This window comes from Saccostrea echinata, unplaced genomic scaffold, assembly GCF_033153115.1.
Source record: "Saccostrea echinata isolate AGI-Se365-2 ecotype Australia unplaced genomic scaffold, CSIRO_AGI_Sech_v1 ptg000057l, whole genome shotgun sequence".
NCBI lineage: Eukaryota > Metazoa > Mollusca > Bivalvia > Ostreida > Ostreidae > Saccostrea > Saccostrea echinata.
The window spans coordinates 2043001-2065838 of record NW_026889806.1 but is presented as its reverse complement, the minus strand read 5'-3'; the positions used below and the strand labels follow the sequence as shown (position 1 = coordinate 2065838).

Here is a 22838-nt window from a genome sequence, read left to right as displayed (position 1 = left end):
ATCATGGATGCACTTATGTATGAGGGGAAAGTGGGGCAACACATTGTTACAATTGTCCTTTCTTCAAAATGACAATCAGTTTCATTGAAACTTACGAAGTATAAAAAATGAAAAATTGAAATTTCATTTTTTTTTCGAGTAACCGTCGAACCAATTTTTGGAGCATTAAAATTTTATTCTTTTCATCTGGTCAAACTGGTTTCTGAAAAAAATGCTACAACACCGGTACAGCTTAGTCTAATTCAACTACAGAGCTTAATCAAGAGATTGAACAAGACCTGTGTAACTCTTAACCATTCTTAAAATATATCACCATTCCTGATTTAAGTGAGAGCTACAGTCCCTGAAACGTTCTACTTTCCCACTTGAACGGTGAGCGAACGCTGAACGAACGCTGAACGAACGCAGAGCGAACGGTGAGTGAACGATGTGTGAACGCTGAACGCAACTTGGTGAACGATGTGTGAACGGTGAACGGTGAGCGAACGCAGAACGCGAACGGAGCGCAAACGCGAACGCAAAGTGAACGGTGAACGAACGGTGAACGCAAGATGAACGATATATTCGGAATGCCTCTGATCTTTTCCTTGCATTGAAACTATTTTATTGTATTATAATGTCAGGTGCCAAAAAAAAAAAATAAATAAATAAATAAGTAAACCAATAAATGAATGAATAAATAAGTAAATAAAATAAATTCTCCAAAATTGTCCTAAGAAAGACGATTCATGCACATTAAGTTTTTAATAATACGATTTTTAACGCATTAAAACATTGCAATTGTTGCCGAACGCTGAAGTATAAAAGATATTTTTTTAGTTGGAAAATAAAAATGTTTATTCTTATTTGATAACAAATCAGAGAAAACTTCTGACTTATAGAATGAATTAAAGCGATTGTAACACCCATTCATATATCTCCGTGTCAAGGCGATTTCATGTAAAGTAATGAAAAAAAAAATAATTACAATGGTCAGTGGACGTTTTGCATTTATACGCTCGTATTTTAAATATTTAATACAATAATATATTATGTGTCATTTCTATTTTTCATAATGATTTATTGAGCAGACTTCTGCATGTATCTGTAGATGGCCGTGATTATACTCGGACAAGATAATACAAAGATACATATTCATATTATTTGTTATAAATTCAATTTTCAGAACTTGATATTTAAGTAATATGCTGTTATAATTTTTATTAAACAGACAAATGAGAGAGAGAGAGAGAGAGAGAGAGATTCCGTTTCAGCCCCCCCCCTTCCTTTCAGGCTTCACTAAATGTTTGTACCTATATCAAACAATAACTCTGAAATTTTTTTCTAAATATATTAGACAGTGAAAGTAACTTCTTCTTTTTTTTATCAACAAATCATATCTATCTGTTTGACAGTATTACTCGTTTTTATTTTCCTGCTTCAAGTTCACACGAAGTCCACGTGCTTGTCCTGTCAATCAAAATCATTCGACACTGTGCAGGTGTGAAAGTTTCGTCACATCGAAGACGAAGTGCGAGTATTTCCAACAAGTTATAACATTTATTTTTATCATTTCTAGATTTGATACCAACATTTGAATAATAAATGAATAAAATATATTGGGCATTAACACTTGAATTTGAAACATACTCTCTGCCAATTTCAAATACCACCGCCGACACGTGTACATTTTGAACTACTATTGTTTTGTGACTTTTTTAGATGCATGTTTGTTTTGAGACTGAAATTTTTGTTCTAAAAAAGACCTTAACTTTTTTTAACAGGTTAATTAAAATTTTCTGGAAATACAGTACTGACTAAGTAACCGATTTAGGGGAAAAGGGGGGGGGGGTATTAATCATATCGAATGGCAAACATATAAAGTTACGGTGAAGAAAGAATTTTTTTTCTCTATAACTATAGACTTTACATACATGTATTATAGTAGCGAAAATTCTGTAGTGCATTTCATTTTAAATAAATATTTCCTTTAAACACACTATCAATTTAATTCGCTCCAAAGATAATAAATTAACGGGATATCCGCAGTACTATGTATAACTCTCAGAACTAGTTCTATCATATTTTCTGTAGTAACTGAATAAAAAAACGCGTTAGAAATAAATATTTTCGTAATTTTGCTGCGTAATTATTTGACTTGGATAATTATATCTCCATTAACGATTTGTCGTCTTTAACAAAACAAAATGTTGCAATTCTTGAAGTATTTGCACATTGCCCTTAGTTAAATTTAATATTTCAGCATCGTTCTACATAGGTACAGAACAACATTTATTTTCCAGAGTAATTTAATAAATAACCTAATAGCTAAGTTAGAATAATAAAAATATATATCCTAGATATTTTCCCCCATGAAATAATGATTCTTCAAACACGATATGTTAGTTATTAAATTAAAAAATCTGTAACTCCTTACCTACAAAAAGATAAGTCCTTTCACTTGGGAGTTCCGAATGGCAATGAAAACTGAACGATAGGTGAACGCTGAACGCAAGGTGAACGCAAAGTGAACGGAACGAAGAGCGAACGCTGAACGCTATGTGAACGGTGAACGCGAGCGCACGGTGAACGGTGAACGCAAAACTGTGAACGGAGAGCGAACGCTGAACGCACGGTGAACGAACGGTGAACGCACGCTGAACGAACGGTGAACGAACGGTTAGCGAACGGAAAAATGGGAAAGTAGAACGTTTCAGGGACTGTAGGAACATGACCAAAAAGTCCATGATCTATTGACTAATAAACATATATGTTGTGAGAAGGATCGAGTAATTAATGATGACAGGTGGGAAGTGGGGTAAACATTCACAAATTTTAGTAGTTTTCAACATTTATGACCATGTATGCAGAAATAACTTCTAATTCCTCTTTCCCTCCTTTCCAGCCCTTCTGTGTGGTACATGTTTACAAACCAAAGCATTGTTTTGACATTAACAAATTGTGAATATGTACAAAAATGTACACATAGTTCAGTGACAGGGCTCTAAATGGTTATCATTTCTAATTCTAGGAGGGAGGCTGATTCAAGGGGGATCATGAATAAACGTCAAACGGATTGATGCATTTTTGACGCAGGTCATATTGTGATCATTTCCAGTTTCGGGGGGGGGGGGAGGGGGGGATGACCTTCCAGGGGTCGACTTTTATATCATTTAGTGACACAAGAAACCAGATTATATATGGTTGAGGGAAAAGTTTTCAACCATTTTCGAGGCATATGATCATTTGTAGTTTTAGGGGGAGGGGGTTCATGACCTCATATACCATTTAATGTGTCATAATACAAAGATGGCCAAGGGGCTTTCGATTTTAATTAAAGCTATCTTATTGTTCCCGGTTCCGGGGAGTGGGAATGACCCACAGGGACTTGCTTCAATGTTTAACCTGCATGTGGCATCCAATAATCTTTTACCTTTTTCAAGCTTATACTAACCATTTGTATTTCAGATTATATTTCATCCCGTTCTATACTTAACCTTTTAATGGCACCCCAATTATAATGTACTTACCGCGAGTTAAAGATATTATAAGTTCATTGAATAATAATCTGTTTAAAACATGCTGTGAATTCCTACTGATGTGTACTAGACATCATCTGCAATCCAATAATGATGCGGTTAAACTAGTGCTGATAGGGTGATGCAAGTCCAAGCGCGGGTCTAGAAACTTTCCAGAGGTGTACATGTAGAAGATTTATATTATAATTATGAATTGGTGTTGTTTACGTTACTTTGTGCTTTCTATTTCAAGTATTGCAGGAAAGCAGGTAAATTTTGGGTTGGGGTTGATTTTAGTTGATTGGATGAGGGTTTGGAAAGGGGTTTTCCTACCCAAAAACTGATTAAAGGTTACACAATTCGATCATTTCTGAAGTTGTCATTTTGGCATCTAAAATTCAATCGATATGCATTAAAACAATACGTATTACTACTTTTGCTGTTTTAACAATAAATTCAACTAGCTCGAATTATGGAACAAAATCTTAGCGCCCCCTCTCACTTTGCATTCTGCAATTTGACTCGATTGTGACTGCTGAACCAATTACTTTTGGATACCTATTCACAATTTTATAAATGCAAACTGGGTGCCAATGTTTAATACAACACACAACCAGAGTATCATGCTTATCTTCATATTTTCTCCTTCATACCTCAACCTTTCCAAACTCTAAAATCTCATTTTAAAATGAAAATGATAATCATTAATAACAGCAAACGCTTCACAATCTGATTGAAGACTGGTTACAAATCTTTAGGGTCACATGAAACACACACATACAAAATGATTGCTTGTTTTAGATCAATGTTTCGCAAAAGTGGATTTGGTTTTCATTCTGGATTCGTCTACAAGCGTAGGCAACGATAACTACGACAAAATGAAAGTATTCCTCAAAAAGTTCCTTCACTCTGCAAACATAGATGGTGGGGAGGTGAGAGTCGGTTTTGTGTCTTACAGTACCCAAGTTACTGTAGAATTCCAGCTCAACACTTATAACACAAAATCAGAGTTGTTTGAGGCCGTTGACAATGTTCCTTGGAGATATGGAAGCACAAACACCGCCGATGGACTGAAAACAATGCACGAAGAAATGTTCTCGGAAGCCAATGGTGATAGACCAGGTGTTCCCAACATATGCATCATCATGACTGATGGTGTATCCAATATCAATTATCAAAGAACGATTCCTGAGGCAGAAAAAGCCAGAGAAAAGGGCATACATATTTATGCCATTGGTATTGCACTTAAGGATTTGAAGGAAGTAAATGGAATTGCTAGCCAGCCTGCAAGTGTGAATGCGTTTGCAGTTGATTCCTTTGATGAACTAGAAGGTTTAGATGAGAAGATCTTTGAATCTGTCTGTCCAGGTACCTATTATATTTCACTTTTCAATCGTATTTTCTCTATTTCTAATGACTTTACGGTAAATAGTATGATTCTACATTTCTCTTGTGCATTATTTCAGTAACAACTACAGTCATGCCTACCACAACAAAACCTCGGGACACTGGATATGATGTTGTAGTCTTGTTAGATTCTTCCGTAGATGATAGAAGAGTATTTAATCAAATGAAAGACTTTGCCACAAATCTTGTGGATAATCTCAGTATTGATGATGAAGAGTATCGCATAGGTCTCGTACGTTACAGCGGAGATTCAGATACATTTGCATATTTAAAGGACCTCGATACCAAACAAAAAGTAATGGATAAAATTAAAGACATTTCATACAAACCCGGTGAAAGTAATCTACAAGATGCTCTAGACATTGTGAACTTTGAGAACTTCCAGGAGGACAATGGAGACAGAGACTTTGCACGAAACTTAATTGTTTTACTGACTGGTGTAGAACAGAGTACGGATCCTTATGAGGCGTTCCGGGCAGCAGAACGTGCTGAAGATGAGGGGATAAACATTTATACCGTAGGATTTTACATAAACGACACATTTGAGGTCGATGAGGTTCCCACACATCCACTCAGTACATATAGATATTTGATTACAAGAAAAGAGGACATCAAAGCAGTTCCAAGAAGGCTAGCTAATTCGGGTATCCATGAAATTTAACAACTATTGATTCTCTTTCCAGACATGTTGATGACATAGCTATTTATAGGATTGTTTTGATGAGAAATTCTTTAGTTTTACGTATATATTTTTGCAAAAATGGTAAAAATTATTCTACTACAAAAGCATTCATACTTTTCTTCTCAAGTTTATAAAATATTGTTTCAACTATGTTTCCAGTTGATAATGTACTTCGCTCTAGAAGAGACAGACTTTTACCTACGACTACAACTACGAGTAAGTATTGAATGTATCTTCTTTATTTTAAATATTCAATAATTATTAGATATTGATACTATATATTTCAAAGGAGCAAATAGATTATTATTGACGAAGGTTAACCTAAAAGTAATCCATATCTTTAAATTTGAGAGCAGATTTAATGCCTATCCAGTCATTTTCTTCCGGCTTAGATTTGAACAGAAAATCACTATATTTTATCATTTACAGCAACAACAACCACCACCACAACCCCACCACGAGATTCTGGATATGATGTTGTTATCATGATGGATTCTTCAGTTCCTCAGAAAATCTTTGACTCCATGAAAAAATATGCCAAATCTCTGGTCAATCGATTCAACATCGATGACAAAGAATACACTGTTGGCCTTATGAGATATGGAGAATCAAACGATAAGCAATGGGATCTGAATGACTATACTTCGAAAAAGGACATTGTTTCTGCTGTAGATCGCGTGGGTCATAAAATGGGAACATCATCTGATGCAGCAAGTGCCATTCGTATGGTACGACGTAGAATGTTCAATGAAGGAAATGGCGATCGAGACTTTGCAAGAAATCTCATTTTCCTTATGACAGCAAATGAGAGGAGTGATGATATTTATGCCACATGGAATGAAGCAGAACAAGCTGAAAAAGAAAATATTAACTTATATACTGTAGGTTTTGACTTAGACGATACAACGGAAATTAATGAGACTTCAACCCACCCTCTTTCCATTTATCGTCATCTCATTAATACAGAGGAGGGTGATGATGCTATTGACTCATCCACTAGTGGTATTCTCGGCTCGAGTAAGTGATTTGTTTTTAAATCCATACAACTGTTTTTTTCTAATTTCTTTCGAATTTTTCATTTCGTTTTATGCCTCATTCAAAAGAGGTTTAGGGGAATCGGAATATATTGGTATCGTTTTTTCTGTCTTTCATCTTTTCTAAGAAGACATTTTAACATGTGCAGGTGAATTTTTTGGATTGATTTGTGAAAATCCCCCCTCCAACACAGTTTGCTCGTGACCAGAGATATTACATTGATTTCAACAAAAATTTGCAATATAGATTTCATGCAAGATTGCAGAATTCTTTTTAAGCTATTTTTAAAAAGTCCCTTATTTAGTTGCTTTGTTACTCTGCATGGTAAGGGGCAGGATGGGTATGAATCGTTTTATCATTATCCTTTTATCTTTCATCGATGTTATACAATGAATTTACATAAAACTGTTAATATGAAACGAACAGTAATCAAGCTCAAAAGTCCATTGAAAGAATACAAATCGGGAACAGTAAACAGAGTAAGATCATTCAAATTCATTTTGAGTTTTGGGAATATTAAAAATATTAATAACTGTCATATGATTGTGAAGAATTTCCTCCTTACAAATTGAGCTATAAGTTGAATTACCACTTGCAGAATGAAATCCCAGTTCCTCTAAAATACAATCAAAATAATGAGTCTTACAGACAAAGACAATGTTGTTACCTGCTTTGTCAGCTGGGACCAGTACATATTGATCGTGAAATTTATCTGATATCGCATGAAATTTACATTCAGAAACTTGATAATTTTTTATCAAATCTATATTTCTCTTATGCAGTTGATGAGGTCGTGGAGCCACCAAGGCCACGACCCAAGCCAACAACCACAACTACCACAACCCTTATACCTACAACAACAATAAGTATGTTTCTTTGTATTGACTAGGAACATAATTTTTCAGTGAAAATCTTTCATGCGTTCTTATATGACATCAACAGTTTTCAAACTAGTTCTAATTGTAACGGAGAAACAAAGTAAATACAATATTTTCCAAACTTCGTTTAGGAACCAAATATAATGAAGAAAATTTTTTTCAGCATTTGTTAGAATTATTGTTTAGTCAGACTCTGGAAATCAATGCATTATAAAATTGTTCATTTTATGTTTTCCAGACCAGTGTTTTGCTAAGGTAGACTTGATCTTTGTATTGGACTCTTCTACAAGTGTGGGGAATGACAATTACGACAAAATGAAAGATTTTGTCAAGAAATTTCTCCATGAAGCTAATATTGACGGTGGAGAGGTACGAGTTGGTCTTGTGTCCTACAGTACTGATGTCACGGTGGAATTTCAGCTGAACTCCTTCTCGACCAAATCTGATTTGTTTGAAGCTGTGGATAATGTACCTTGGAGATATGGAAGTACCAACACTGCTGATGGCCTGAAAATGATGCATGAGGAAATGTTTACAGAGGTTAATGGTGACAGACCCGGTGTTCCAAATATCTGCATCATAATGACAGACGGTGTTTCTAATATCAATTACCAAAGAACCATTCCTGAGGCAGAAGCAGCACGGGAAAAGGGAATTCATATTTATGCAGTTGGGATTGCTCTTAAAGATCTAAAGGAAGTCAATGGAATAGCCAGTGAGCCTGCAAGTTTGAACGTATTTTCTGTAGATACTTTTGATGAACTGGAAGGTCTTGACGAAAAAATCTTCGAATCTTCATGTCCAGGTATAAAAAAAGCTTTAAGTTGCATACTAGTACTGTATATCTTTATATTGAAGATGTATGTGGTTTTGCTTTTAAAAGGTTCATTTCTCGATGTAAGGAGACCCGAGCTAGTAGTATCTACACAGATTATTCAATTTCCAATTGGCGCTTTCCCAGACCACTAAAAACATAACCGTCATATTTTTTTGTATTTTTTTTTAGTTTGCATTCATTTATCTTGCAGTTCCAACTACCACAGCACTGTTACTTCATCAGTCTGGTTATGACGTTGTTCTACTGCTAGACTCTTCAGTCCCGCCTCAAACTTATCAGTTCATGAAAGATTATGCAAAAGATTTAGTAAATGGATTTAGTGTCGAAGACCAAGAGTATCGAGTCGGCTTTATGAGTTACAGCAGAGACGCAGATGTTCAATTTGACTTAAATGATTACAATACGAAAGAGGACATCAAACTTGCTATTGACAAAGCATCATATAAACCAGGGGAAACAGACACCGCAAAAGCTATCGATTCCGTTCGCGAAGGTATGTTTCGCAAATCCAGTGGTGATAGAGATTTTGCAAGGAACCTAATAGTTTTACTTACCGGCCAGGATCAGAGTAAAGACACTTATGGTGCTTGGGCTGCTGCAGAAAAGGCGGAGGCGGAGGGAATTAATTTGTTCACCGTTGGTATTAATCTGAACGATACAACCGAAATAGACGAATTGTCAACTCATCCTCTAAAGACTTACAGACATCTCATAAACACCTACTCACCTCCTGCCCAAATTAACCGAACTGCCAATGACATTCTTGGAGTTAGTAAGTAGAAGCATCAATCTGTTCATTTGTACTTGTGACAAAATTAAACAAAATTTTGGTCAAGGTGTATTTCTAATGCTTTACACAATATCAATGAAATTACTTCATTCTTAATTTTTTATGCATTGAAGTTGATGACGAGGTGCAACCCGAAAGACCGAGACCAAAACCAACAACGCCTCCAGCTCCGGGTTAGAATATTTAGAATTCCTTTTTAATGAGTTAACAATACCTTATATATAGCAGAGCTCTTTGTTAGTTTGTTTTTGTTTCATTGATTGCTGTTTGCTTAATGTCCCTTTGAGAAATTTCACTCATATTGAGACACCACCACTTAACGGTTAGGAAGAAGAAGCATTTTACAAATTTAGACCTGTACTCGGCACTTACGGCCTTTAAGCAGTGAGGAATTTTTTCGTGCCTGCACCTACCGCGACACGGGACCTCGATTTATACGGTCTCATCCGAAGGACCAGTCTGGACGTCCCGCAGTGGGATTCGAACCCGCGACGTAAGGATCAACTTCTTACTCTGCGACTCTACAGCCAACACTCTAACCACTACACCACGCGAGCGACCTCTTTATTAGTAAATCATTTCATCAAGTGTGAATGAACATGCACTGTCGATAACATAACAACGAAAGTCCCATGAACCACAACGTTCACTAGAATTAGATCAGCCCTGCTATACGTTCTTCATCAGATTTTAAAACATATCCCCTCTTTATTGCAATGAAAATTGTGATCCCATATTGTGGTCCCACCCTAACTCTATGGGTTTTTGTATCCACACAACAATGGGATGTAATTCAATATCAAAATGACTAACATAGCCTTACCATAGTGGAGATTTTTTTCTTGTTTACATGCGTCATACATATTTGATCCCTGATTTTAACCCAATCCTAAACCCTAGGGTCAATAATAATATGAAGAAAAAATGAATCAACAAACTTGAGAGAGTTTATTAATTGATTTTTCCTATGATATTCCCATATAAATTTTTTTCTATTACAGGGACACCATTTTTCCTTCTTTTCTGGTCCAGTGGTTCTTGAGACGATATTTTTTTTTCTTTAGACTTTCAAGGAAAACTTTAATCTTCTACTGTGGCCTCAGCATCGGAAACCATGATTTGAAAATTTTAAAACTATACTATGTTAGATAGATTACACATAAGTTTTATCTTCTTTGACCAAATGCTCTTGAGATGAGAATTTTTCATTTTTCCTCTTCATATTGCTATGTAAAACTTTGATCTCCTAATGTGGCCCCATTTTACTTCCTGGGGTTCATGATTTGAATTGTAATTATTCTACACATGTCAGGAAGCTAACACGTTTCATTTTCTCTCGTCCCGTAATTCTTGAAAAGATTTTTAAAGATTTGTTCCTAAATATTCCAACTTAAACTTTGACCCCTTATTGTGACTCCATCCTAACCCCGGGTGCCAGGATTTGAAAAAAAAACTAGAATTTATACTATGTCAGAAACCTCACAAATAAGTTTGATCTTTTCTGACCCAGTGGTCCTTTATAACAAATATTTTTTTAATGACACGACGTTATTTTCCTTTTTCTTGATTTTCTCCTATTGAAGGGTTCTTGGTCCTTCACTAAATAATTTTAAATCCATGCAACTAAAGATGAATAGTGCCAAGTTACAGATTGGCAGACAAATGAATGGACGCCAAGTTTAAAAAAAAACTTGGGTGAGCTAAAAACAAAATTTTAATTTTTTTTTTTATTTAACGCTGAAAAAATCCATTTTAGGAGAGTGCTTCCAGAGAGTAGACTTAGTGTTTGTTTTGGATTCATCTACAAGTGTGGGAAACGAGAACTTTGGGAAAATGCTGGATTTTGTGAAAAACTTCCTACAAGCTGCCAACATAGACGGAGGTGAAGTTAGAGTTGGCATTGCGACGTATAGTACCGGGGCCAGAATAGAATTTAATTTGAAAGACTACACTAATAAAAATGATTTGTTTAAAGCTGTTGATAATATTTCCTGGCAGTACGGCAGCACAAATACAGCCGATGCACTACTCATGATGCATGATACCATGTTCACAGCCATAAATGGCGACAGAGCAGATGTACCAAACATCTGCATTGTTATCACTGACGGTGTGTCAAACATTAACTACGGTAGAACCATACCCGAAGCTGAAGCTGCCCGCAAGAAGGGTATTCATATCTATGCTGTTGGTATCGGTCTACAAGATTTAAATGAAGTTAACGGTATCGCAAATAAGCCATCCAGTGAAAATGCCTTCTCTGTAAACAACTTTGATGAATTAGAAGGTCTAGATGAAACAATATTTGAAGCAGCCTGCACAGGTTTGTATGTTTAAAGATTTATAGAAAGAAGCTCTATTCTTAGGTAATCCCTTTTTAAGGTCATGCGCAACGTACATATACTGTACAATGTACCTTTTCCGTTGATAATTTTTCAAGATAATCCTAATACATGCATAAAATCACAGTACTATCAGATGTTCCTACACAATAAAAATCCGCAGACATCACCAGACCTTTTAACAGAAATCAAATGATGATAATTCTTGTGTTTTTGTTTTAAAAAGATTAACAAAAATATAGTTTTAGCTGTTGTTTACTTATCATTTAATTCAGAGGAGGTATGCAGCATCGACACGCATCACAGAAGACTTTCAATTATTGGAACATTTAAATTACACAGGGAATGAGAAATGAAGTTCAAAACTATGTTGCGCATGTCCTTAAAAGAAAATTGTCTACGTAATAAATAACAAATAAGTCTGAATTATCATCAACAAAATTTCAATAATTAAAAATTAGGATTACATATTAAAGCTATTGAATTAGCAGAAGGAAGTTGTGGTCTTGAATAGAGGTGATTAAGTTAATGTATGAGAAATAAGATATATTGTTCTGTATTGTACATTTATTTTCACTATGGAGATTGTGTTTCTTTAGAAGAAGTTTTATCTTAAGCTATAAAATAACTTTGTTAGCCGAGATAATAATTACAGCTGCTTCGAATCATGTATATATATCCTATCGTTTTGAACAGGAAAATAAGGGTGTGGTTTTTTCAATTAATGCATAACCTGGTATTATTTTAAGTAAACTATGGTGTAATATTAGCATTTCGATATTATTCATTCCTAAACCATGCTGGTAGTGATAATCTAAAGATAAATTTTGAATTATATATAACGAAAAGTTGCATTGTCTGTAAACTTGTACTACAATAAAGCTTTAGCATTTGTTTGTATCTTAACATAACCGACATTTATTGGGAAGTTCCTGCCAATTACATAGGAATTTATGGACATTCAATTCATCTTAGGGGATATTTTAAGACAAAGTTTTTCTTTGAAAGTCTACTTTTTCGAATCCCTCATTAAGTTTTTAAGAATTAGTTTTTAAAAAGGGAAAGATCTAAAATAAGAGAGGGAAATGCAAATGGAAGGACATGAAGAATTAGAAAACTAGTGTTTTTTCTTCAAATCATTGACTGGAAACTAATTCGCATTACAAAAAAATTTGGTGTAAAAGCTTACTATCTGTTTACTATGTAAAATGCTGAGCATTCCGCCTGTTATATTATTTATTCGTTTTTCTTCATTTTTGACAAACTCAACATCTACAGGTATGTATTACTTCATTATTCGTATCAGTTTTAAAGCTCTGTATGTGTCTCATCTAACATATTTCAAAATACACTGGTCAAGATTTAAACTTTAAGAATTCCTTTCAAACCTGCATTTTTAGTTTTTAAACTTATCTTGTACATTTTATCTTGTAGACTGTATTTAACGTTTTCAGACAACCTAACATTACTAACGAAGTGATAATCAAAACGGCATGGTTTGTAGTGTTTTAATTTTTAATTTAATTCTAGCCATGCAGTTATATAATAACATGTTTACATCTTAAATCATGTCGATTTAACTTGAAAAAAAGGTATAGGAATACCGGAATATTTTCTTGATCTTTTTAGCTCACCTGGCCCATGGGGCCGGTGAGCTTATGGCGATCGATGTCAGCGATATCTGTTATACATTGGCTATAGCCAGGTGAGCAATAATGGTACCTGGATGTCTCTTGTTTCTGATCAGAGTTATTAGATTTGATAATACATGGAATTCTAAGGTTCATTTACTTAACTCTTTAATAGAAGAATCATGAGAGATATTGGTGAACTGATGTTTATAAGTGTAACTTGTTTGAATATATAGGTTAAAAGGATGGAAAAAGCTACCCAACGAAAAGTTTAATTAATTTTTCTGTGTGTCATTTATTCTAGTGTCTTGTATATCACTAATATAGCTTATATATTAACAGTTGTCTATTTCTTTAAAAAGTATAAAACAGAAGATTTGGTAAGTATGTGTAATTGTTGAATAGATATCTCAGAATTTATCACCTAGATACAATACTTGAACTTCACGTTTAACATTTTCTAACCCGTGTGTAGCCATTTGATCGTCATTTTTTTCATCTAACTGCTCATAAATTTTATGCTTTATAAGATTTATTTTTTCTTATCTGAATTGTTTTTATTTTCAAAGTTACAACTGTTGCTACGCCTTCGACGACTTTAACTTGTAAGTACTTGTTTAAACTTATGTTACTAATAAATTATCTTTAAAAAAAACCTTCAAATTGATGTATATTCTTGACGTGCAAGTGTCTATTCCGTGCATAGCAATTTGTTCATCGATCTCTCTTTTACATCTAATGGTTCGTGAATTTCATAGCTCTATCAAATCATATTTCCCCCTAGAATATTCAATGGGACCATGACACGGCGGGCATTTTATTATTTTTTTTTATTATGTATTGGTGTTTGTGTGTGTGTGGTGGGGGGGGGGGGGAACATCCTGGAGAATATATAAACAAATTTAATTTTTCACAAGAGATATGTGGATAGTCATTCACTTACTCCTGGCCACATCTGAATTCATTTGAAGAAAATTAATTTACAAAAATTTACAAAAATTCTACGTCAATTTTTAATTGTTTCAAGTACAATGCACTAGTATTTTAACTCCAAAGATGACGTTACCATTTGTTTTCTACATCAGCTTGTGGCTTTGAGAAGGTGGATTTGGTCATCATTCTGGATTCCTCAACGAGTGTCGGTCAAGACAACTTCCAGAAAATGCTGGATTTCTGCAAAGATTTCCTGAAAAATTCTGACATCGATTCTGGGAGTGTTCGAGTAGGAATTCTTAGCTACAGCACAGCGGTGCACGATCACTTCTTTTTAAATGCTTATAACACTTCTACAGACATTTTCAATGCTATTGACAATATTCCTTGGATTTTTGGAAGTACTAATACAGCTGACGCAATCAGAGATATGAGACTGAAGTATTTCTCATTCGCAAATGGTGATAGATGGGACGCGCGAAACATTGCTGTTATTCTTACTGATGGTGTATCTAATATCAATGCGTATAGATTGCAAGATGAGGCTTCACAGGCCAGGGACGATGGCATACATATTTATGCAATAGGCATTGGATTGAGTGATGTAACTGAATTAAATCAAATAGCGTCCGTACCTGCCTCTGAAAACACATTTATTGTAAATAACTTTGATGAACTGAAAGACTTGGATGAGCGGATCTTTAGATCTTTGTGCCCTGGTTAGTATAAAGGTTGCAATAGATTTTCATTAAATACCAACGTTTAAAACGACTATTGATATTCACCAATTGACGAAATTTTAGTTTAATAATTTGCTTTATATTTTTCCAGTATCATCACCTAGGCCAACCAGAAGAAGTAAGATTAAAACAATATATTGCTTTTTCTAACATTTTAATAATATTTAAAATTCAGTAAAGTTCAGAACTAGCGAATAATATCTTGGTTTCATAAACATTTTTCACATATATACAAGTCCTTGTTTTAGCCACAAAGGTCACCACCATCGAACCCACTACAACTTTTACTAGAAGAACAACAACAACTCCGATTCCAACAACAACAGAGAGATCCACCGGATATGATGTTGTAATATTGCTTGATTCTTCTGTCGATCGACGCACATTCGATTTCATGAAAAAATATGCTAGTAATCTTGTAGATAAACTAAGCGTTGATGATGAAGAATACAAAGTTGGTGTTCTGAGATATAGCACTAACCCCGATGTACAGTTTGAGCTTAACAGATATGATAATAAAGCTTCCATCAAGAATCGTATTAACAGAATCCAATATCGGCGCGGTCGCACAAACACGGACAGAGCATTTGATGCAGCAAGGCAGAGGATGTTTACGCCCAGAAATGGAGACAGGGGTTTTGCTAGAAATTTGATAGTTCATATAACAGGCAATGATAGAAGTTCTGATATATATGACACTTGGGCTGCAGCAGAGCGTGCAGAGAAAGACGACATCAACATTTATACTGTTGGCATCAACCTTCAGGACTTGACGGAAATAAATGAATTATCCTCCTATCCGTTAGACACATATAGAACACTGATAGACACCAGCATGGACCAGCCTCAAGTGGATAGATCACTTACTAGTCTTATTCGAACAAGTATGACGCTTATTTTTAATTTTTATTTAATATAAATTTACATGTTCATTAAATTCCATGCTTCAAGTAAAATGAGGTTTCCAAATGTCAACAGAGTACTTACATTTTCTATTGTCGTATACTAAAATATGAAAACCTTATATATTAACATTTATCCCATGTTTACCCCTTTATCCCGCGGATATGACTCATTGGATATTTTTTATCATAACCCACAGTTAAGTGCAGTTGTGACGTCACAATGGTTTTTGCGTTAGAGTGATGAAGTAAAAGAAAGTGGAGTCCTATTAAACATGGGATAAAAAGAATCTCCCATGATTTGTAGTTAGATATGACTTTTATCCAACTCGTTGTGTGTTTTTATCCCCTTGCCAAGGCTCGGGGATAAAAAAAAACACACAACTCGTTGGATAAAAATCATATCCAACTACAAATCATGGGAGATCCTATATTTATTACCTTTACAGTCGATGAAGATGTCGAACCCTGGAGACCGCGACCCAAACCGACAACAACAACCTCTACAACTACCACAACAACAACTCCAAGGACCACAGGAAAAGACTTGATTTTTATGTTAGACTCCTCGGTCCCTCCAGAGATCTTTAAGTGGATGCAATCATATGTGGCTAATATGGTTCAGGACATGAATATAGACAATGAAGAATACAGAGTAGGGTTGATGAAATTCGGTACCAATCCTAGCCTAGAAGCGCATCTTAACCGATATAAGGATAAGGATAGTGTGTTGAGAGCAGTGAAACGTATTGGATACACCCCAGGAAGAACAAATACAGATAGAGCCATTAATTATGTCCGCCAAAGTATGTTTGTACCTTATAGAGGCGATCGAAACTTTGCTAGAAATATTGTTGTACTACTCACATCAAACGACAAGAGTGCTGATACGTATCGTACCTGGGCCGCAGCAGAGACGGCGGAGAAATCAGGGATCAATTTTTTTACTGTCGGCATTAACTTAAATGACACCACAGAAATTGACGAGCTATCCACGCATCCTTTGTCGACATACAGGCATCTCGTTAACACTGATATGAATGACAGACAGGTGAACGATTCCGTTAACAGAGTTTTGGGACTAGGTAAGATAGTTCGAGGAAAGTTTGTAGTTTAGAGTAATACGTAACTTTAAACAAAATGACAGTTTTGTTTCAAAGCATGGTCACTGAAAAAGGACTCTAAGAAATGCGTTCAGGTTATTCACTCAGAACCATATGAATGATACATGAGGTAACATACAACATCTAAACAAGAAATAAAAGTAGGGTTAACTGAGGTTTTCATAAAGCTAATTGGAAAAATAGGCTACGTTATTAGTTTTGCAATTTAAGAATATTTGTCATTACAAATTTCTACCGTTCTTAAAGAAAACAATGAAGTTTGGTTTAAGTTTGCTTCCCCTTTAATGCACGAAGTAAATGTGGATTGTGTCTATTTCACGCTTCAGTTGATGAGGATATCGAACCACCAAGACCTCGACCAAAACCGACAACACCACCACCAGTAACTACTCCAGAGCCACTGAAGAGAGGACAAGATATCGTGGTTATCATGGATTCCTCTGTAAAACCCGAGCAGTTCCGGTCATTCAAAAACTTTGTCAAATATCTGGCGGAAAATGTAAACGTTGATAGCGGTGAAGTTCGTATTGGAGTTATGAGCTACAGCACGCGACCAAGTGTTCAATGGCAGTTAAATGCTTACGATAAAAAAGACAAAATTATTCGCGCAGTGGATAGAATAGGTTACAGAGCCGGGGATAGAAACACTGCTAGGGCAATAAACGAAGCCAAAAACTACATGTTCACCAGGAGGAATGGAGACCGAAGTTTCGCAAGAAACTTCATCATTCTTCTAACTGGTGAAAAAGAGAGCACCGATCGATACGATGCTTACGAAGCCGCATATCAGGCAGAAAGAGATGGTATCAACTTATTTACAGTCGGGTATTATCTGGATGATACCACAGAAGTAAGCGAAATTGCTACCTATCCTCTACGAACATACCGTCATTTGGCAACTCGAGAGAGCGATCTTCTGGAAGTTCCTGGAATATTACAATTTGCACTGAAAGACAGTAAGTTCTTGAATTTTTTCAACTTTTAAGCTGCAAAACATACTGTTATATGACCAAACATTCTGATCCTATAGTGTTTGCAAACCTGATTTGTTGTTTTAAACTTTTAGTGGGAGACGCCCCAGAACGCGCACGCAGACGACCTCAAAGACCTACTACTTTGCCCCCACCCACTACAACAAGAAGACCTGGTGGTAAGAATATTTACATAATTTAATACATGTAAATGCTTAAAGGAAATCGAAAAATACTCTTTTAATAAAGAATTTTAGCTCATCCATGTAGCTTTCGTCCAAATTCAGACTTAATGGCAATAATTTGATTATTGTGATTTTTCAAAAGTATGTTTCCATATTTAAGCAAAATTGTCTTTAAGAAAATTTCTTTAGCTTTCATTTGTATGTTTAATAGAAATATTTACTTTGTTCTATTCATGACTTTAGACGATTGAAATATTCACATTAATGCTCTCAAATATGATCTTCAAACAGATTATACAGGTTGTTTTTAATACACATTAATACATAATTTACTTAGATTGCAGAGGACAGGGAGATATTGTTTTTATTCTGGACACTTCCGGTAGTGTTGGCCAAGACGGATTCCAGAAAGTTTTGAACTTTACCTATACAGTTATTTCTGACCTTGACATTGACAGTGGAAATTTCCGGGTAGCTGTTATAACATTTAGCGATTGGCCAAACTTGGAGTTTGACCTCTCTGAGTACGAATATAATTTATTACAAATACTTTAAACGTAATAAATATTTCATTTGTACGTTCGTAGCATGAAAGTGTCTCATCCCTTGGCTTTCTTCGTTCAGTCTTAAAAATTTTTAAATGAAGTATTAATAATAAATTATAATGAAATAAGGGTATTAAATTGGTTAGACATGAAAAAAAGTTTGATACCATATTTTGATGTCTTCCAGGTATAGTACAAGGGCAGAGGTAGAAAGTGCGTTACAACGAGTGGATTACGTCTATGGGTCAACACACACCTCCTCTGCTCTCCGCCTTGCCAGGGAACGGGTATTTATATCGACAGCAGGAGACCGAGTTGGTATGTGGATCTCAGTTCCTTCAAACGTTTCAATGGTTTAGAAAAATACTTGGTATTGGAAGAGATCAAGCTTAACTGAATACACCCATTTTTTTTCTCCAAATGTAATCTTTGATTTTGTTACAGATGTTCCGAATGTTGTAATCACCATTACTGATGGTGAATCTAATATTAATCCCGAGGATACGATCCCAGAGGCCTTACTGTTAAAGAGAACCGGAGCCACCTTGTTAACGGTGGCAGTTGGATACACACACCGTGAAGAAGAACTGATAGGTCTGACAACACCTCCTGTTAAAGAAAACCTACTCCGTGTAGAAAACTTTGATGCCCTGCATAGTTTCAGTTCTACACTGGTCAACCCACTGTGCAATGGTAGGTGACGGGAAAATGTGAAATTGTTTTCAGTAGTTTTACAAAATTATTTTTACATTCACTGTATATTTTCTCCTTTTTCCTGAAAAGCATCTGGCTGTTATCAATAGCAACAATAACAAATCCAGTCTCTTTAAAGTCATCGTTAACTCCAAATATGGAAGAAATGTAACAGATCAACTGTTTTATGCCTCTTCCTTCTATGTCATATATGGATCGATAATACAATAATTTATCAACAATAAATGTCTTTTTTTTTTTGGTGTTTTACAGGGTATAGCTGTTCAATTTAATCACAATAGAAAAAATTACATAATCTGCTAACGCATGTTATGTATTTTTTTCTGCAATATTGCAACTGTTATATCACGTGTAATGTTTAAAAGAACACAATTTGATAGGGCATTTTCCGTTATGTCGTATCGTGAACATGGATCTTTCGTTTCCTTTCCTTTCCAGTTTATTTCCTGTAACTATTTCTTTTAAAAATATAACAGGTAGGTCTCCAATCTTTTTTTTTCTCTTTTAATTGATGCATTGTAAGATATTGTGCATAATTGTAACACTTACTTATAGATGCAAACACTTGTGCCACTAAGCCTTGTCAAAACGGCGCCTTCTGTATAGACGGCATTGGATCGTATCAGTGTGTGTGTACAAATGGCTACCATGGGAAAAACTGTGACCAAAGTAAGGATTATTCTATATTAATAACACTTAAACAGACCATAAAAATCACAATATTACATAGTCTGACACATCTGTTTCATATTTGGATATTATACTAGAAAAAGACTTTAATGGTTACCTAACAACAAAGTTTTATGATAAAGTAATGACTTCAATTTTTCAATCGTCAGCTTCTTTTACTAATGTAGCAATATACCCTTATCACCTGCATATATGAGGTTTATGTTCCCCAGTTGATTCGATACTAGCTGCAGAACTACAGACCAAAAACTCGCTTGTTGTAAATTTTATTCCGACAACAAATTCACAACAAGCGAGTTTATTGGTCTGTAAAGACGACTAGAAAGGGTAAGGAGGTGGATAAAATATACAGTTTGGTTATAGAATATGGCTAGAATTAGGGAATGAAAGGCAATTGATTGACCAATGCTGGAAAGTGGCGAAATACATCCCCAAAGTACGCAGAAAATTTTGTGCCGTAAATTGCACCATATTTGCTTTACGGGATCTGTAGCGTTATGGTCAAAGACTAAATTATAAATCCATAACAATACAGTTCTGCACATTCGATACGCAAGAGCATGCTCTACGAGGGGTGATAAAAAAGTTCGCAAACTAATTGAATTACTTCCTTAAAAGATATAAAATGAGGTTTCAGTGCTCATTATTTTGTTAAAGTAGTCCTCTCCGATTATAATGCACATCTGCCATTGTTCTGCCCATTAGCGAATCACGTGATCCAGGCGGTCACGTGACATGCTCCGTGACGTTCTGTTCACAGAAGCTAAAAGATTTTTTCCGAGTCCTATATTTCTTACCATGCAAGTTATTGTTTATAAACTTTACAGCCGTTCGTTGCTCGAGTACGACTGAGTCAACCATTTTTTGTCACAAGTCACCTACATATTGACGTCATTTTCACTTTGTGACGTCACAAACACGAGCAAAACATTATATAACACCTGCTATTTATAGAATATGTGTATGACTATATGTGTGCCAAATTTCATTCTGATTTGAATTGTGGTTTTGTAAAAATAGAGATGGTTCGCGAACTTTTTGATCACCCCTCGTATGAACAATTTCTAAAACGAGGCAAGCTATTGACAAGAAGTTCATGAAACAAGGATATCAACAGTCTTGTTTTAAGTCATCATTTTGCAAATTTTATGGTCGATACAATGACCTTGTCAGCAAATACAACCTATCATTATGTCAAATGCGGACTGACGTTTTTCATGTCCTATTGTTAGGCCATTATTTAAACAATTGAATTATCTACGGATTTTTTTTCCGTTTTCCCGATCATGACAAGGAGCACACGGCGGATGTAACCGGTCGGCAGGGGATGCTCACTACTTTATGGCACCTGATCCCACCTCTAATGCTTTTGGAGGTCCGTGTTTGCTCTGCTTCCAATTTGTATTGTCTAAATGGACTTTGAACTTGAATACTGTTCGTTATTTCCATATTCAAGCTGACAAACCAAAGTACTTGCACAAAGATGAATATTTTGTAACTATTTTGAATTTTAAACTACAGTTGTTAATACTAATATTTTTAATTACTCTTCTTATGTTCTCAAGAAGCTGTTTAAAAACTAAATTGGTGCATTTATTGTTTAATTGTTCAAAAGAAACTTTTTAAAAATTAAATTTCTGCTTAAAAATCCGTAATTTTTTTTCATTTTTTTTCCTTCTAAGAATGTGGAAATCCAGCAGATGTCGTGTTTGTCATGGATTCTTCGGATGGTATCGGAGAATATACTTTTAGGCGTATTAAAGGGTATGTTGACTACCTTGTTCGAGAAATGAACATTGAAGAATGTGACATTAGGGTCGGTGCCATGAAATACAGTTCGTCCCCCATGATACAATTTGGCATTGGTCAGTATAGAGACACCAACACTATTACAAGAATGGTCGACCATATTGGTTACACCAGAGGAAAAGCAAACATGGCGGGTGCATTGAGAAGCCTCCGCACGAATATGTTCAATGGTAACGGAGACCGACCAAATGTGAAGAACGTTGCCTATCTCATAACAGACGGGTCTGTAGAAGTTAACGAGGATACAACAATGCAGGAGGCAGAATTGACCATTGGATCTGATATTCAGATTGTTCCCTTAACAGTAGACATGCAGAGGCGAGATGAGGTGGAAAGCATCGCGCTGGCTCAAGGGATAAAAGCGATGGAAATTGAAGACGATGCCAAGCTTTATGAAATGCGAGATGAGGTTTTGGATCCAATCTACGATAGTAAGATATTTTTTTTTATTTTTAGCTATTTCATTTCATGCCATGTATTTTTTTCACTTTCGCGTAAACTTTAATGCTAGTACACACAGATAGGAATGACTTGTCAAATTATATATGTACCAAAACTGTCACTTACTTTGGAGTTTTTAATCAAAGGCAATGACTACTGCGCTGACAGTCCTTGCAGAAACGGAGGACAATGCAGAAACAACAATGGAGGATTTCTTTGTGAATGTAAACCTGGCTTTTCCGGAGATCTCTGCCAAAAGAGTATGAATAAACATTATTACCTTATATAATATGTAGTTTTCTTATCGCGCATAATTTTATTATTTCCATAAAATTTTTAGTTCAGCTATGTAATTAATTTTTTTCTATTTAAGGATGTCCATCTACGGGAGACATTGTTTTTGCTGTTGATGCATCTAGATATGTAAGTCGAAAAGAGCTCAGGGATATGAAAAAGTTCATTAAGCAGCTCGTAAGAAGAATGGCTTTCCGTAGAACTGGTTTCCGCGTCGGAATTGTGCAGTTCGCCGGAAGTGCTATGGTGCGAGTTGATTTAAGGGAGGGTTTGAAGAAGAGAAATGTAAATTCAGCAGTATCTGGAATACGGTAGGTTGTGTTCCGTTGTACATTTGCCATTTGCATAATGGTATTAAAATTCAATTTACATCCAATATTCTCAAATAAT

The 22838-nt window shown here is 35.3% G+C and overlaps 1 protein-coding gene across 2 annotated transcripts in view; it reads left to right on the top strand.

Moving 5' to 3' along the window:
• The window catches only part of LOC133174124 (uncharacterized), a 72889-nt gene that overhangs the window by 42313 nt on the left and 7738 nt on the right, over positions 1-22838 (top strand). Inside the window, exons 34-56 of one of the 2 annotated variants that reach the window (XM_061309167.1) lie at positions 4299-4865; positions 4964-5548; positions 5746-5802; positions 6016-6603; positions 7404-7487; positions 7738-8304; positions 8528-9109; positions 9241-9300; positions 10884-11450; positions 13670-13705; positions 14186-14752; positions 14865-14891; positions 15022-15657; positions 16125-16760; positions 17126-17755; positions 17866-17949; positions 18293-18479; positions 18688-18818; positions 18945-19193; positions 19770-19883; positions 21587-22144; positions 22301-22414; positions 22528-22759. In XM_061309167.1, the coding sequence (XP_061165151.1) occupies positions 4299-4865; positions 4964-5548; positions 5746-5802; positions 6016-6603; positions 7404-7487; positions 7738-8304; positions 8528-9109; positions 9241-9300; positions 10884-11450; positions 13670-13705; positions 14186-14752; positions 14865-14891; positions 15022-15657; positions 16125-16760; positions 17126-17755; positions 17866-17949; positions 18293-18479; positions 18688-18818; positions 18945-19193; positions 19770-19883; positions 21587-22144; positions 22301-22414; positions 22528-22759 (7858 nt within the window). The remainder of the gene's footprint in view (positions 1-4298; positions 4866-4963; positions 5549-5745; positions 5803-6015; positions 6604-7403; positions 7488-7737; positions 8305-8527; positions 9110-9240; positions 9301-10883; positions 11451-13669; positions 13706-14185; positions 14753-14864; positions 14892-15021; positions 15658-16124; positions 16761-17125; positions 17756-17865; positions 17950-18292; positions 18480-18687; positions 18819-18944; positions 19194-19769; positions 19884-21586; positions 22145-22300; positions 22415-22527; positions 22760-22838) is intronic. The other variant, XM_061309166.1, reaches the window with a different exon arrangement.